The sequence below is a fragment of the Bombus impatiens genome, unplaced genomic scaffold (genome assembly GCF_000188095.3).
Source record: "Bombus impatiens unplaced genomic scaffold, BIMP_2.2 scf_0487, whole genome shotgun sequence".
NCBI classification, from domain to species: Eukaryota; Metazoa; Arthropoda; class Insecta; order Hymenoptera; family Apidae; genus Bombus; species Bombus impatiens.
Window position 1 is genome coordinate 997,619 of NT_176906.1, and position 15,019 is coordinate 1,012,637.

Genomic DNA, 15,019 nt, shown 5'->3' on the forward strand with positions numbered 1-15,019 from the left:
GATTCACGCAGCGTTGATCGAAGTTTGTCGATTTTTGTATATTTTTCCATTGTTTGAAAATTCAGTGGACTTTGGATTAGGATCGCGTTATTTACACACCCCCAGCTGCCAGATCACGGGGTTTCACGCACGCTTTGGATATCATTGAAATTTACGAGCTACGTAACGTCGCATCCATAGAACACAGCCACCGAATGGTAAATTTCCAAGCTTCGCAAATTAAATGCACCTGTAGACCCGGGCCGTCTCGCGTAGTATATAATCGACCGAAGCAGCAAATCTAGCGTTATAATAAACGCGATTTCGAGCGTTTAGAACGGAGACCGGCGCACGCTTAATACCATGGAATTAACTCCCTGTAAATCATTACGCCGCGTAAATTCTAAATAAAGTTCAGCGACGCGGAGGTCATGGCATTCACGTGCGCCGTTCGAAAGCTCGTATACTTGAACGAATCAGCTGTTTGGTCCATTCGACTAGTATCGATTGATAATTTCAATTCGTTTAAGATCTCGGTTTCGAAATCAAATTTTCAGTCTAATAACCGATGCACAGAAGTTAAAATTGGGGAAAATAATAAACGAATGTTCTAGATTACAAGATAAAATGAGAGAAGAAATGGAGAATTTCGTAGCTCGTCTAGAGCGGCTTCGATTAATTTAAGTTACATGAAATTTCCAGCGCGGAGCATTGCTCAGCGCATAAATAAGGATTAAGCCGTCACAACCACAATGACATCGCCTGCGTTACTTTCGTTGCGCGAATTCAAGACTAATTTATTCATAGATCGATTAAAAAACGCAAGAGAACAAAAATTCCTTCACAACGGCTACACGTGTTAAAGAACGAAAGTCGGAAAATAATTTCGGCAAGAGAAAAGACTATTAATTCAAATAGAGTTCGTTATAAGCAGCATAAGAATGGACTTATATGGTAATGCTTGTTGATGACAAGTTTTCGCTTATTTGGGATTCTTGGTTTATATTGACGAAACGTTAACGAGGAACGAGATCTTGAATGCTTCGAAAGGAGAGAAACTAGCTTAAGTCATCAATCGACTAGTATTATAACTTCGAATTAACAACTTCGAAGTTGTAAGTTAGAATGTTCGGAATTTCAAGGGCGAAACTTCCAGCAGCTCTCTTGCCTGCAAATTGTTACTGTTCATTAACTTCGCCCAATCACATCTAACCCCTATTTTTTCCCTCCTGCTCACCGTGCTCGGCAAATAAAGAATATAAAATCGTAACACGTATAGGTAGGACATGAAAATAAAAACGACGTGAAACATTCCAATCGATCAGATGCACGAGCTAGTGAAAACAGTACTTCTGAATTCACTGGCTCTGTCTTTCCAAGATTTTCGTAAAAAAGCAAAAGAGTCGTAGTTGTTGGAGTCGGAAGCGGAAACATCAGAGAACTTTCTTTGCATGGGAATGTATGGACCGCGATAACGATATAAATATTCATTAACAGTGTTTCGGTGTTTACGTATGCTTGTTCCCTGGTACCGGGCAACCGTGTGTAAAAGCAGAATCAAAAACGAGTATAAATGAATTTGTGATCTAGCTTTGACGTTTTAAAAGAGGGAAAATTTCACTGAAGCATTTTTTAGCGTTTTTAGGATAGAAGAGAAAAAAAGAGAAGCGAGATGCAAGTTGTAACATAGTGCACGTTCAGTATTTCTTGTTGTTGATTAATTTAAGCGGTCCTGAAAAAAATTATATTACACGAGCACTTTGTATTTTCGCAAATTCTAACGTTTATAATTTACAACGCAGTTATTATTCGATTTGCATATTTTCCGACAGCCGTATAATTAATAGTTACTTAACCGAAAGCACGATCATAGAGGTGGACTTTTTCCTGCGGCTCCAGCTTTAGATTATACATGTAAATTCTGGATGAGAAACGTTTCCGTGGTTGGCACGGAATGAAATTTTGTTTGAAACGAGATTATGGTAGTAAGTTTTGCATGAAATCCATAAGCTAGTTTCAGAATAATTAACTCAACTTTAATGTAATCGCACGAATTTTGGACAACTGTGGTTCCCTTGACCAACGAAGTAATAAAATCACCGTGGATATTTCATTGTTTTGATAACCATCGTTATTCTGCAATGGCAAGAAACAAAGATACAATTTTTCTATTGATCTCCAGACGCATTTCTAAATTTAGCACCAACTATCCTATAATTCTCAAACTAGCCACAGTTTTAAAATAACATTCTATTGAAATACAATTATACATTTTCTGTAAAATTATATTCTAGATGCTACTGATAATAATAATAATACATGGCTTTTAAATAACATGACAATTAATGACAATCGCGATAATAAACTGTGACAAATCGAATGATAATTCAAGCGATCTGAGGTGCTAATGACACGATCTCGATAATCTCTATAATCTTGCAATTATCTGGAATGACAGGATCTTAATGCAAAGGGGGTAATGATGTAACTTCATTATTCTATGCCCATCTTATGAATCATTTAACTAAAGTTGGGTAATATTTCATTTTGCAATTACGTAATAATGAAACAAATCGAAATTGCGTAACTACGGAATGATGAAGCCTGCTGAAATTAAATTACACCATATGTTGCTAAATTAATTATAATGTTGTACATCGTGCGGGTGTAATATGAAATTCTTGCCATGTAAATCCATCCTAAACAATTTGACATCGGCGTACAATTCCATAGTGAACAAGACCCACCATATTTCCGATAATTCACTATATCTACCTAATGAATATCCAATCTGCCATAATTTATAATATTAAATGTTGTTATTCATTGAAAAAACTTCCTCTTCTGGAACTAAATATTTCTCAATTTTGAACAGCAAAACTCTATTACTTTCACTCGACTACATCATTATTCAACATTCAATTAGTTATGTAGAGGATGAGGTAGTTCAAATATCGATTCTAAGTGTCGTGAGCACTTTATTTGTAATGCCTTAATACAAAGCACGAGTCCTGATCTAATAATAATCGTGATAAATACGCGCGTGTGTTGATATCTTCGAATGCTAAACTCTCTCGCTTGATAAACTCTGTCTCGCTCGTCAATTCGCTCGTTTATTTATATCGGTCGGTCGGACAGTCGGAAAATTTGAACTCGACTGCGTTTGACGGTTGAAAATAACGGCGACCTTGTTTTGCCTCGGAGTTTGATTATTAATACAATATGTGTGTGTCCTACGATATTGATGCTCCGAGGCAAAACAACAATAAGATTTAAATTTATTAGCGTGCCGCTACAGTTATATCGAGACTTACGGACAGATAGTTAATGAACTTGAGAGTAATCTCTAAGTCACTAATCAAAGACCATCAGCAGAGTATATGATTCACTGAGAAACACGTTGAGGAGTTAGTTCACGGAACATCACAACTTGCATCACGCTCCATAAACTATGTAATCGAGATTCTCATTATAATTTCATAGTGGATTTAAATTTCCATTCAAATGCAATATAAAACCAAATTTCGAAACAACCCTCCACTCTCTTCTCATTAATCAAACATTTTGCGAACATGTAATATAAATTAATAAATATTAATGCACTCGAAATTTCTCAAAATACACAAGAACAAAATTATGCGGTGATAAACAGCACAGAATTTCACAGTTTGTCGGATCTCTATTACCATCGCTTGATTCCATTTGTGTAAACCAGTATGAGTGTCGGTGGAGATTTTACGCGTGGAAGGAAGGTACAAGTAGGATTTGACAACTCCTTCTTAGACGGCGAGGAACAGGAATATAGAAGAGACGATTGGAAGGGAGGAATCTAAAAGAAAACCAGACGAACGTGACCGGCATAATGCAGACTCGAATTCTTCTAGACCGGGAAATCTTTAGCGGTGCCACGCTGACGTAGACTACAATCCTGGAATAAATTTACAGTTCCCCGTATTCGGTTAATACCGTGCTTGTCTTATCTCACCAGCAATTTCACTGGTTTTCCAAGCGAATGCAGCGATAACCGTTTCTCATTCCCGTTAATGTACAGTTTCGTGGTGTTCGGAAGAACTTTCCGGAAGTGAAATGTAATTCGTTAAAACCTACAGGCTCATAGACTACCGGCCCAACGAAGCTTCGATCGTATCTCGTATTCAATTGTATCTCCAAGTGGAAAATCAATGAATATTAACAAGGAAATAAGATGAATTCGACGATTACAGTATTCCTATCGTCCAGTATAGTTTCGTCGATTAACACCTCGAGCTTCTATTTCGCTCAGTTTCTACTTAACACGATTAAAGGTACCTATAGTCTCAAATTCATATCTGAAATAAATATGGAAACATTTTGAAATAAAACGTTCTTCAAGATTTTATAATAAGTAGGTATATCATGACAGTCCGTAACGATCGAGAAATTGAGGAAATCCTTCGAAATCACGTGATTTCTAAAGATACACGGAATACTTTAGTTGGATAACCCTCGTCAGAAGTTTACTCGCACGTCCCCATTTTACGCAGATAGAATGAATTACTCCTGTCCTTTCGGTTCGCTGACTATACTGTGTGTTTTTCATTCCAGGTACTATACCAGGGATCGACGAAGCGATCGACCAAATATCTTCCTTTCTGGATTCGATGACGAACTTTATTCCATTCTGGTACCACTTACGGTTTACATCCGTAATTTTACGACCTTGCTCCATGCTTGCGATGCTAAAATCCACACAACTGTGAGAACGAGACCCTCCGTTCCGACCCAGAATTCAGGACGCTTTGAGCAACGAACCACAAAGCTCGTGTCACCGACGCGATGTTATGATAAATAGATTTTCAGCTACCAAGGGATGCGACTTGATTTGTTATTTCTTAAATATTTTGTCGGTATTTCGTGAGACAAGTATTTTCCAATTGAAATAATGAATTTGTTCAGAAAATTGTAAAAATAAAATGGTTAAAGATAACATACACTACATTGAAAATGTTTATATCTGATGCTTACATCATTTGAAAATCATGACAGATACATTTCCACTGATTTTTAAATTTTAAGTATCACTTCGGGATTTAAAGAATAGTATTTTTAAAATTATGTAAAGAGTGAGAGAGTGACAAAGGGTATTTATTTCGGAGCTCTTTTATTCATTCCATTTAAATTTTGACACGTTGCCCAATAAACCACCACCAAATATATCAAAAAGAAAAGTCAATGAACTAATAACATTTTCTGCTTGGTCCGACCTATTGCAGGGAAGTCATGAAAGAGAGAAGAACAACAAAGTGTGCACGCGCGTTCACGTTTAGATAACGTTGATGTGTTCTCATAATACGTAGTCGAAGCATCGGTAAGAAAATGTCGTCGTCCTTGCTCTCTCGCATCGATCCCAATTTTCGTAGCGTGCCCGTAGAGTTCTCACATAGTAATTTCTCGTATCTGACATAGCTCGTAAATTGGAAAACAGACGGTCGGAAACGCGATGACACAAACATTAAAACGAGCCAACGAGAACGTCTGTTCACGAGGGAAAGATAAAGAAAACTAGAAACCGCATTTTCCTTGTGGCTAGTTTCAGATAACACAGTCGTTCCCGCGAGAGAATTAAAAATTAACACGGTTAAAATTTTAACAAACGAAATCGGGAGTCTGCTTGACTCACCACTAAATTAATCACCGGTTATCAACGATCGGGCGATATGAATAAAATGTAAATGGCTGTGTTCGCGAAACTAGTAAAAGTTGCTCGAACTGCCTCATTTTTCATAGAAAAGGGGACAAAAATTGCCAGGCCACTTAAAAGGGATAATTGATGCGGAACAAAGTCCTTTTAGGGTTTATCTTGTTCTTAAATGACCCGCACGACGCTGCCCCATGCCCTCCTAACGCTTAAGTTCGCTAAAATAAATTGACTGGAACTGTTACGCACCTTCTAAAAATCTGAACGAACCTAGGACACGGAGCTACCAAATCGCGTTAAACCTCGAGCACTTTAGGTGTCATTTTATGGTACCTACGGTTCTAAATGCTTTCTAATTCTTTCTAAAATCTGTTGGCGTGAAGTTAAATAAGTAGTATCAAAATCAGAAAATCAACAAAATTGTATTCATCATATTGTTTCCAAGCAGTCATCATGGCTGTATATCGTCTGTAGGTAAAGTATAATTTCAGAAGACATGATAAATATTATTGCGAATAAATATCCCTAAATATATGAAATTCTTTCCCGAAAAATTATCTCAGTGACCAGATATGTGTACGTGTATCATTCTGTCATACAAACATAAAAAATAATTACGAATCTTTTTCTGATCTTAATAAATTTATCTCTGTAAAATGTAATTCTATCTCGTTATATGTTCTAATCGAATTTAAAGGACCGATTTAATTGTCGAAGGTAAATCCATTAAACCACGAATCATTCTATTTCAAAAGCTGGAAATCGGAGGATCGCAACGCGACGAACAAAGCGCAATCTTTTTGCTATATTCGACATCTGCCCGGATACAGCAACGCATTATTTGCCAGTCAAAGTTGATGCACCTGCGGGATTCCACGTATTTGTATGCATACATGAGGTACGGACTGCGGGCGATCTAATTCTAATCCAAACATTTCCGGTCCATTGACGACGCGTGTCTTCCATTAATGGACTATTTCATTACTGAATCGTACCGCGACTGGAAATATTGAATGCGATCGAATCAGCCTCGAACTGCAATTTAATATCGACCGGAGAGATAATATCTTTCGATATCGGGATGATTAACGATACGCTTGCTTCGATAAATAACGTTCGGCATTAATTTGTAAATAAGTGAAATATGATGAACTGTTCCGAAATATATGTTAATATTATGCAAAAGGCGGACAATATCGAAATAATTGTTTGCAATACGAGCAATGTTTTAATGAAGATAAAACGACACACGGTGCGTTAATTGTTATCTTTCGGTGGAGGACGTTGCATGCGGCCAACAACATTCCGACGAACGGAAAAATGTAATTATTCGTAATGCGTACACTAGTGACTATTAATATTCATTCCGCGATTCCTGTAACCGTAACTGTGTATTTCACGCATTTCAATAAAAACAAGCGAATAAAACGATTCTGCCTCCTCCATTTTAATATTACCTAAACGATCGATAATATCGCATCGCGTTACGCTCTAACGAGTGAACAAATTTCAAAAGGATTCTTCGAGCCCTCGATTAATTTCAGAGATTTGTTACCTTACTTGTATATTTCAATCATAAAATTACGACACTTACAAAATGTGAAGTGATACTCATTTCCTTCGATTTAACCAAGTTCAAAGGGCCCATAAGGTTACAAGCTCGTTCAAAGCACACTTTAAGGGCCGGAAAGCTGATTCGTGATCTACCAACGAGTAATCTCGACAATTTGCGTGAAGATCGAGGGACATGCACGGACACCGACACGCTCGCGTCATCCAATGTGATTTATATGACACGTCCCGTTATAATGCCGCTCAACCATAATGCAATTCTAGGGGCTGGAAGCGCAGGAAGTGACATGAAGAGCAACACCACGTGGTAACCACCGCGCGCGGTTCGCCAATGACCTCTTATTCCGGCTATGGCCACTATCGTGCGGCAACATCAAATACCGATAGCTAAAGAACGTCATGATAAAAAATTTGCTGATGAAAAAACGTATTCGTTATGTGTACGGAAGATATTATCCCTCTTATACAGGATAGTGTTAGCAGTGGATTAAAGCTATTTGTTGATTATATTATGAAAAACTCGAGACACGAAAATACCTTGGGATTAATTAGCGATATTCGTTTCTCCGTTGGTAACGCGAGCTAGCTTTGCTAAAATCAAGCAGAGGTATCGGGGCTAAGGTTAATAATAATAATCAGTCGAGTACTGTTATACAAAATAGGAAACAAGCGAAGAAAGAGGAACGAGGGAGGCAAGCAGGAAATCTAATGGGATTAGGATCTCGATGAGCCGGGATAATACGAAACAGGGGTGTGTTTTCTCAAGGGAAAAGTGGCGTACGTGGAATTTCAGATTTCGGAGCTAGCTCGGGAAACCAAAATGGTACCGTGGCAAACGAGCCCTGGAACAATTCACGCGAACGAAAATTTCCCGATAAGACGAGTTTGTTACGCCAACGAAAGTTTCGAAAATATGTTCGAACGTATATCTGAGGTCATCTCGCCAAGAATTGTCAATTAAATCTAACAGCTAATTACGAAGAATAAACGACTTGAATTGAGATCGTCTCTCACCGCGAAATTGATCCTATTTTCTGGGAAGCACACGACAAGGGATGAAAAAGGAGATGAATGACTTGGTAGGTAGGAATAGGAGGAAGAACCACGAACGAGAAAGATAATCGCGGCGGTCGTAGGCATCCCAGAAAGTTATAAGAACCGGAGACCGCAGTTTACTCGATTTGACGAGTGAATACTCGTGTTACATCCGAATCGCTTTCAGCCTCCTTCCACCTATTTCATACCCTCGTTTCCCTTCCTACGATTCAGGGTAAAGTATGCGCCATCTACGTTGAATTTCAAACGATGCTGCAAATCGAACGAAGCCCTCCATGAATCTTTTCATTCGAATACCGCAGCGCTGACGATGCCACTGGAGAAGTTGGTTGTCAAGCTTGCTGAAAAGGGCAGGTTACCCTCGACGTTTGAATGACGTAAGAGTGACAGAGGTGATCGAAGCCGATAAATCGTGATAAATGTCGGAAAATGACGGAAAAATAATATGAAAACAATAAAAGAACGATTCGAGAGATTCGATTAATTTTAATTGCGTGTAAAATTTAATTTGCCCTAGTATTGTGTGACAATTTTTAACGCCAATGGCCTAAGCGTAAATGATTATTTCTCGCATGTGGAAATTATTCGAGAGGCAGCAGAATATCGTACGAGCATTAAATCCCAAGAACAATTAAAAACATAAATTTTCCTGAACCAATTCGTGTTCATTCTTTTTTTTTAAATAAAAGAAAAGTTACGTGTTTTCAATGGTCGCCTGCGTAATCCTGACAAATCGTAGGGATCGATCATAAAAATGAAAACACACGGGACGAGATCAATCGCAATATTTTTCGCACCGTCCCTATCAATTCATATCGCCGATAAGAGAACTTAACGAAATTCCAATCGATCTCTCATCAAAGTAAACGTTGCAGGAAAAGTATTGTTCTACTAGTATTTCGACATCAAGGCGGCGTACGATATCGAGATAGGATTCAATCGTCGGAATAGTTTACGGATCGAAAACCGACACACGATTAAACTATAATTTCTATCTAGAATCAAAGGAGGGAGGTAATTGTGGAAATTCGAGCACGTGCAACGTCGTAACGCGGCTACTTGTAAAATTATACGAATACCTCTGAGATTCTAACCGAATATTTGCGACTGATACTTAATCATAAATTTGCACGATCTATTCGAACAACAAGAACAAGAAGAAAAGCGGCATCAATTCGAATAAACCATTCTTCGATATTTTTAGTTCACGCATATTCGTACAATATATGATACATTGGACAAAATAAAAGGTATGAATGGAAAGACAATCTGTTTTCAGTTAAAAGTCAAAGTGTTTAGTTATCAACAAGGATTGATTTGTGCAAGGATTCTTTTGTGTTCACACGTTTTGTCTACTTACATGTCTCGTGTCAGCCGCAAGAAGGGGCGTGTGTGCCTGCAACAATGAGTGCCCAGAAAATTAGACTGTGAAACCCCAATAGAATTCTTATTTGCTTTCTAGAGTTTCATGCTTCAGAAAAGACTCTGATTCATTCATCGCCGAGGACACGAATTCCCCGAGCCAAAGCATGCTATCATGCGATAACACGCGCCGGGAAGGGGTCATGCAAGGGAGCAAGAGTGAAACTGCCTTTTGACCAGCAATCAAATCTAACGCAGGCTTTTTAAAACATTTCTCTCCGATCGCTATCTATGAAACAATATGTACTTTTCAAAGAAAAACAAAAAGATTTCTTTTAAACTTGCATTCGCCGAAGAAGCTGAAAATTTGTAGAGCTACGATTTTACTTGTAACCTGAAAAAGTTAAAAGCGAAGCTGTAACGTCCGTGATATTCGATATCGAATTAAATTTTAACTCGGTTTAATGATATTCGGCGTGAAACAAAAGCAGGATAGAACGTAAATTAAATATTAAATAACTAAGTATATTTGTCCCATATCGTAACGATGAAAGTAAATTAATTCTGATAGTTTAAAATGTAAATTTTACTTTTTTTCGAAAATGCGGAGGAACAAAAGAAAAGCTGGTTCGGTAGTTTCCCTCGTAGAATATCATGTGAAAAACGGTAACGCAAAATTTCTCGAGGAAATTTAACATGTTAACTGGAAAAGTTTATAATCGAACGGCAATTCGAGTTCTCGAATTTCCTTTTACAGGGTCCGTGTTCTACGGAAATATGTTTCCATCAATTCTCGAAAAATCGCTTAGCGAATCGACATCCTGCAAGTTTTCTAATATGTTTGAATTTCGTAATTTGACCAGTTACACTTCCACCTTGGATTTTTCCTGTTCTTAAATGTATCTCATTGGTTTCCATCAAAGAACCAGACGATATGATCTATTGCTTTGTCCGCTTATCGATGCATGATCAAACAGCCACTCTACAATACATCGGTTGTGTACACACATTTTTGTGGAACATTTAGATGGAACCTCTTAGATGCGATGCGCCACTATAGTGGCTCACTTTACTGACTTATTCGCTCGCCGTTTGAACTAAATGATCTTTTTCATTTGACAGTGTTATGACAGTGTTAACTATATATACAGACAGAATATATAGTCTTTGTTTTTGATATGCAAATGTCAGATATCAGTTGTTGCTTTCCATTAAAATAAATATATCATTATTAGATGCTCTTTTTAACATGCCGATCCGTATCTGTATAATTTTTTAGAATCTTCAACCTCAAAATGTCGCTACAAAATAGAAAATGAAGAGCAATGTGAAAAACACTATGGCGCCGTGAGTGAAAATTGTGACGTGAGTCTATGTGTCGTACCGTGCTTTAAAATATATCACACTCAATTGTATTATTAATTATTAAAGTAAATTATTAAAGTTGAAGTATATGCATCATAAAAGAAAAATTATAATTTCATTATCAAAAACTTCATTCCAATGTGCTTGCGTAGAGAACAGCATTATCCGTCGCACATTGCAGTGCTGTATCGTTTCCGCGTAATTCGCGTCAAACTCTGCCGTACAGAGAAACAACCCCGCACAAAATTCAACCATACCTAAGAGATTAAATACCGTTCTCCACAGTGTACCATTGATTCGCTCGTTGAAGAAAGAATAATCGCAATTGCTACACGTAACATTGCTTAATTACGCTTTTGATTAAACGTTCGTTTCGGTTGAAGTTGAATTACGTAAAAGAGCGCTTCAGAAAAGAATATTTATTTTCACTTTGAAAATTACACATCCCAATTCCGTTTCTTTTCACACCGATAGCCTCCATTAGAAAGTAGTTCCTCTGATTGATGAATCCGTCGCGAATATTTCACTCTCTAGCTGGAAAACAAGCGTGATCGTCGCAACGAGGAAAAGATCTCCATCAACGGAACGAGAAGAGATAAAACGAGGTTATGGGGCTCGTTATCACTGGGACGGAAAGGAAAGGGGAAGCCACAGTTGCACCTACTCCGCTACTCGACGAGATGATCGAAATGAATCACCAACCTCGTCTCATTTCCATCGTGTTCCCAAGTCCTATTCTTATCTTGTCATTTTGTCCCCTGTTTCTCTCTGCGGAGCCAATTCTAATCGTAATTTATTGAAACTTGAATCGATTCGTGCTGGTTGTACGCAAACGCGAATGTCTAACGAGTCCTTCGGGTGCTATTGCCATAGAGTGAAATGTATTATGCCGACGTCTGTATGCGGACCATTCAGTTTGAGCCCTTCATTATTAAAACATTTATGTAACGGTCTCGAATCTGACAATCGACATTTATACAGAAACGTTCGCAAAATGAATCGCGTCCCAGTACGTTTGTACCCAAGAGTACCCCATAGGTATTTTGCCATCTCGAATAGCGGCAAAATTAATTAAACGCTGATAATAGGAAGTTTTGCAAGAACAATCGAAGTTGTATCAGCGAATGGTAAATCGGATCGATCCTCGCCAAGCTGTTGCCTTTGTCGTGGTTTCGAATGGCCGCATCCCAGAATTTGATCTCATAACGATAAATAAAAACGCCACGAAATAACAATAGGCCAAAAATAATAGACGGATAATTTCCTCACTTCGTAACGTCGAGAACAATGAAAAACCTCTTCTGGTGAGTGCAATGGGAGGAAGATGGCTACCATCGTTTGCTACCTCCGTCAAACCATTCCCTTCACTTTAATCCGCCCCGATTCCCATCCCTTTCAAGCGGAAACGATAAGAAGTCAAGAAGACTTCTCCAATTCCATCGGGAAATAATTGACTGAAAATAAAACGGGACAACCTTGGAGGGAGTCGAGGTGGCTGATCTTGAAAAAGAATCGGCAAGGTAGGAAGTGAAAGTTCATTCAACAAGTACTCCCCAGATGGAGGAGAAACCATGCTAATACAATTGCTTTGCGATGGAAACCAGACGTTTTTGTTATTCATGAATCCACTAGACGATATCAGAGTTTACACCCACTGCGAACTTGTCGGCGCGCTTAAACGGTGAAATTTAATCGAGCAGACACCCCGAGAATCAATAAAATATCGAGTGCAATAAATTCGATTTTCACCTTTTAAGGTAAAGAAACAGATGATCTCTTGGAAGCGAAAGGACATTGAAGAGCAATTTTCACCGGATTTTTGAAAGAAAATGTATTCAGAGAAAAGTGTGTAACGTTGAATAGATATACCTATCGTTGGAAAAGAAAGTCGATAACTAGGGGATTTTACGACGAAATCCCGTCGTTCTTGTTATTCATAGAGCTGCCATGCGAAATATGAATTGATGCACTCTAACGCGTATAAGCGCACTTATGTATAGAAAATATGCAAACCCTGTGGATAAAACTGAATATGGAATATCCGTATTCGTGTTACGACACTATGAAATATTCGGTATTTCCTCTCGTGTATAGCCAAACTAATTGTGTATACAAAAAGCGACAAATTAAACGGTGAAATTGCACTTCGCTCGGATAAAGCTGCTTTTTTAGTTTTAGTACAATTGTTTAAGCAAATTTACAAATATGAACATTTTTGGTTTGACATTAAGAGATAAAAGATTACGTTATTATGAGACAAATTACATTTATAACATAAACAGGGATTTCGTCGTTATTACTGAGATTTAAAACCTACGTGCGTTTGTATCTCTATTAAGAATTATTTTTTATACTCTCCATTTTAATTATGGTAAAATGGTCTTAATCAATCTCTTAGAAATCGAAACTTTATAATATTTGTAATTAGGTGTAATCGACTATTTTTCATACTCTGATATCTAAAGATTATCAAATATTTAAATATACAGTCGATGTGTCCATATTATTTATATAAAAACCTTAAAACTCTGCAACACGTGAGCTTTCGAAAAATCAATTTCAACAAATATTCTCCATAAAATACTTCAATTGAAACGACATGTTTCTCCATCAAAGGGACTCTTCACTTGGAAACCGAGTATTAGAGTTTCATCTCTATTTTTCTGGAATACCTACTATGTTTTCACAGCAAAGTGTGCAGTGAGAAACAAATGGGAAATAACACGTTACTATTTCGTAAAAGTAACTTGTAAACAATTCAGTCGTCTGCCATTTTGTACCACCTCAGACGATTTACACGATGATTCCATTGACTGTTCGAATATTTCTGTACGCAATTTCTCGTATCTCGCATTCAATCTTCGATTTTCCCGTGGGAAAAGCGCAGCTTTCCAACCTGGAAATACTATAGTTCACGCGCGTGCAAAAATAAAATAGAATCACTGCGAAACAAATATCGTTCTATTCGCTGGATATAATCGGATCATTATTTAGTGAATTTATTATTTTAACGAACATCGAATTTCTTTTATTTCTTTCGCATAATATATAAATTCATTTATGATTTCCTAAAACTAAATTTAACTATTTTTAATAAGGAAGCCATTTATTCTATAACATTAATTTCATTCAATACAAAATAATCAATTTCCTTCCTTTTACGACAAAAAAAATTAGATTTGTTTCCATTAACGTATTTCTCAGAGTAAAGTGAGAGAACGCTGCGTCGTCATAGTTGTTTGAAAACAAAAACAAGAAAAAAATGGTAAACGGCCACGAAATGAATTTTCTTCTGGAAACTCGTTTGAGGAAGCATCTAGCTTCGCTTCTAACCGAAGAGTAAAAAAGAGCAAGACAAGAAATTTGTGACGAGGAAGATGAGGATAGAGGACCGAGAATAGAAAAGACAGTGCAGGCCTGAATGGTAATTAATTACCAGAGACCACTCGCTGTCGCCGGAAGCTCTCGATTCGCGATGCACGGTGGAATATGAAATTCAATTAGCTTGTACGTGAGCGCACTTCCGAATCCACAGAATTAGGAGCACTGTTCGTAAGCTTCTTCCACGATTTTCCGAAAACTTTTTCTACTCATGACGCTGGGAATTAACTTCCCTGAATTTTTTTCTTTATGTAATTAGGATAATTTGTTGTTCGGTCTCTCGCAGTGGTGCATCCGTATTAGTGATACAGTTCGTCACGACGATCGAAATATATTCGTTCGAATGCTTGCTCTAATTTGTTATCCTCGCGAATTACGTACATTCTCGTTTGCCTCGTAAGAAAATTAGCATGGTTTCAGTCCAGGAAAAATTTTCGGAAAAGCGTTTCGTTCAACGGATACGACCCCATCATTTGATATTCCCTCAGTGCCCCTGCGTTTTTACTGTGTATCTATCAAATATTTCATTTCGAACCAAAAGTAATAAAACTCATGGTGAAAGTAATCATCTACCTGAAGCAAGTACTCTGCGCCGTTAACGGGAAAAGTTTCGTTTGCGTGTGTGCA

At 37.7% G+C, this 15,019-nt stretch overlaps 1 protein-coding gene and 1 long non-coding RNA gene across 30 annotated transcripts in view; both read right to left on the minus strand.

The window, feature by feature from the left end:
• LOC100747372 (disks large 1 tumor suppressor protein) overlaps positions 1 to 15,019 on the minus strand; it is a 537,264-nt gene that overhangs the window by 105,309 nt on the left and 416,936 nt on the right. For 27 of the 29 annotated variants that reach the window (XM_012387744.3, XM_033321742.1, XM_012387743.3 and 24 more), the window contains one exon: positions 9,645 to 9,680. The exons of the other annotated variants lie outside the window; for them this stretch is intronic. In XM_012387744.3, the coding sequence (XP_012243167.1) occupies positions 9,645 to 9,680 (36 nt within the window). The remainder of the gene's footprint in view (positions 1 to 9,644; positions 9,681 to 15,019) is intronic. 29 annotated transcript variants of the gene reach the window in all.
• On the minus strand, positions 10,858 to 11,068 carry LOC112213131. The gene is made up of 2 exons (XR_002947009.2): positions 11,031 to 11,068; positions 10,858 to 10,947 (listed from the first exon to the last, which is right to left on the minus strand). It is a non-coding gene; the product is annotated as an uncharacterized LOC112213131 (long non-coding RNA).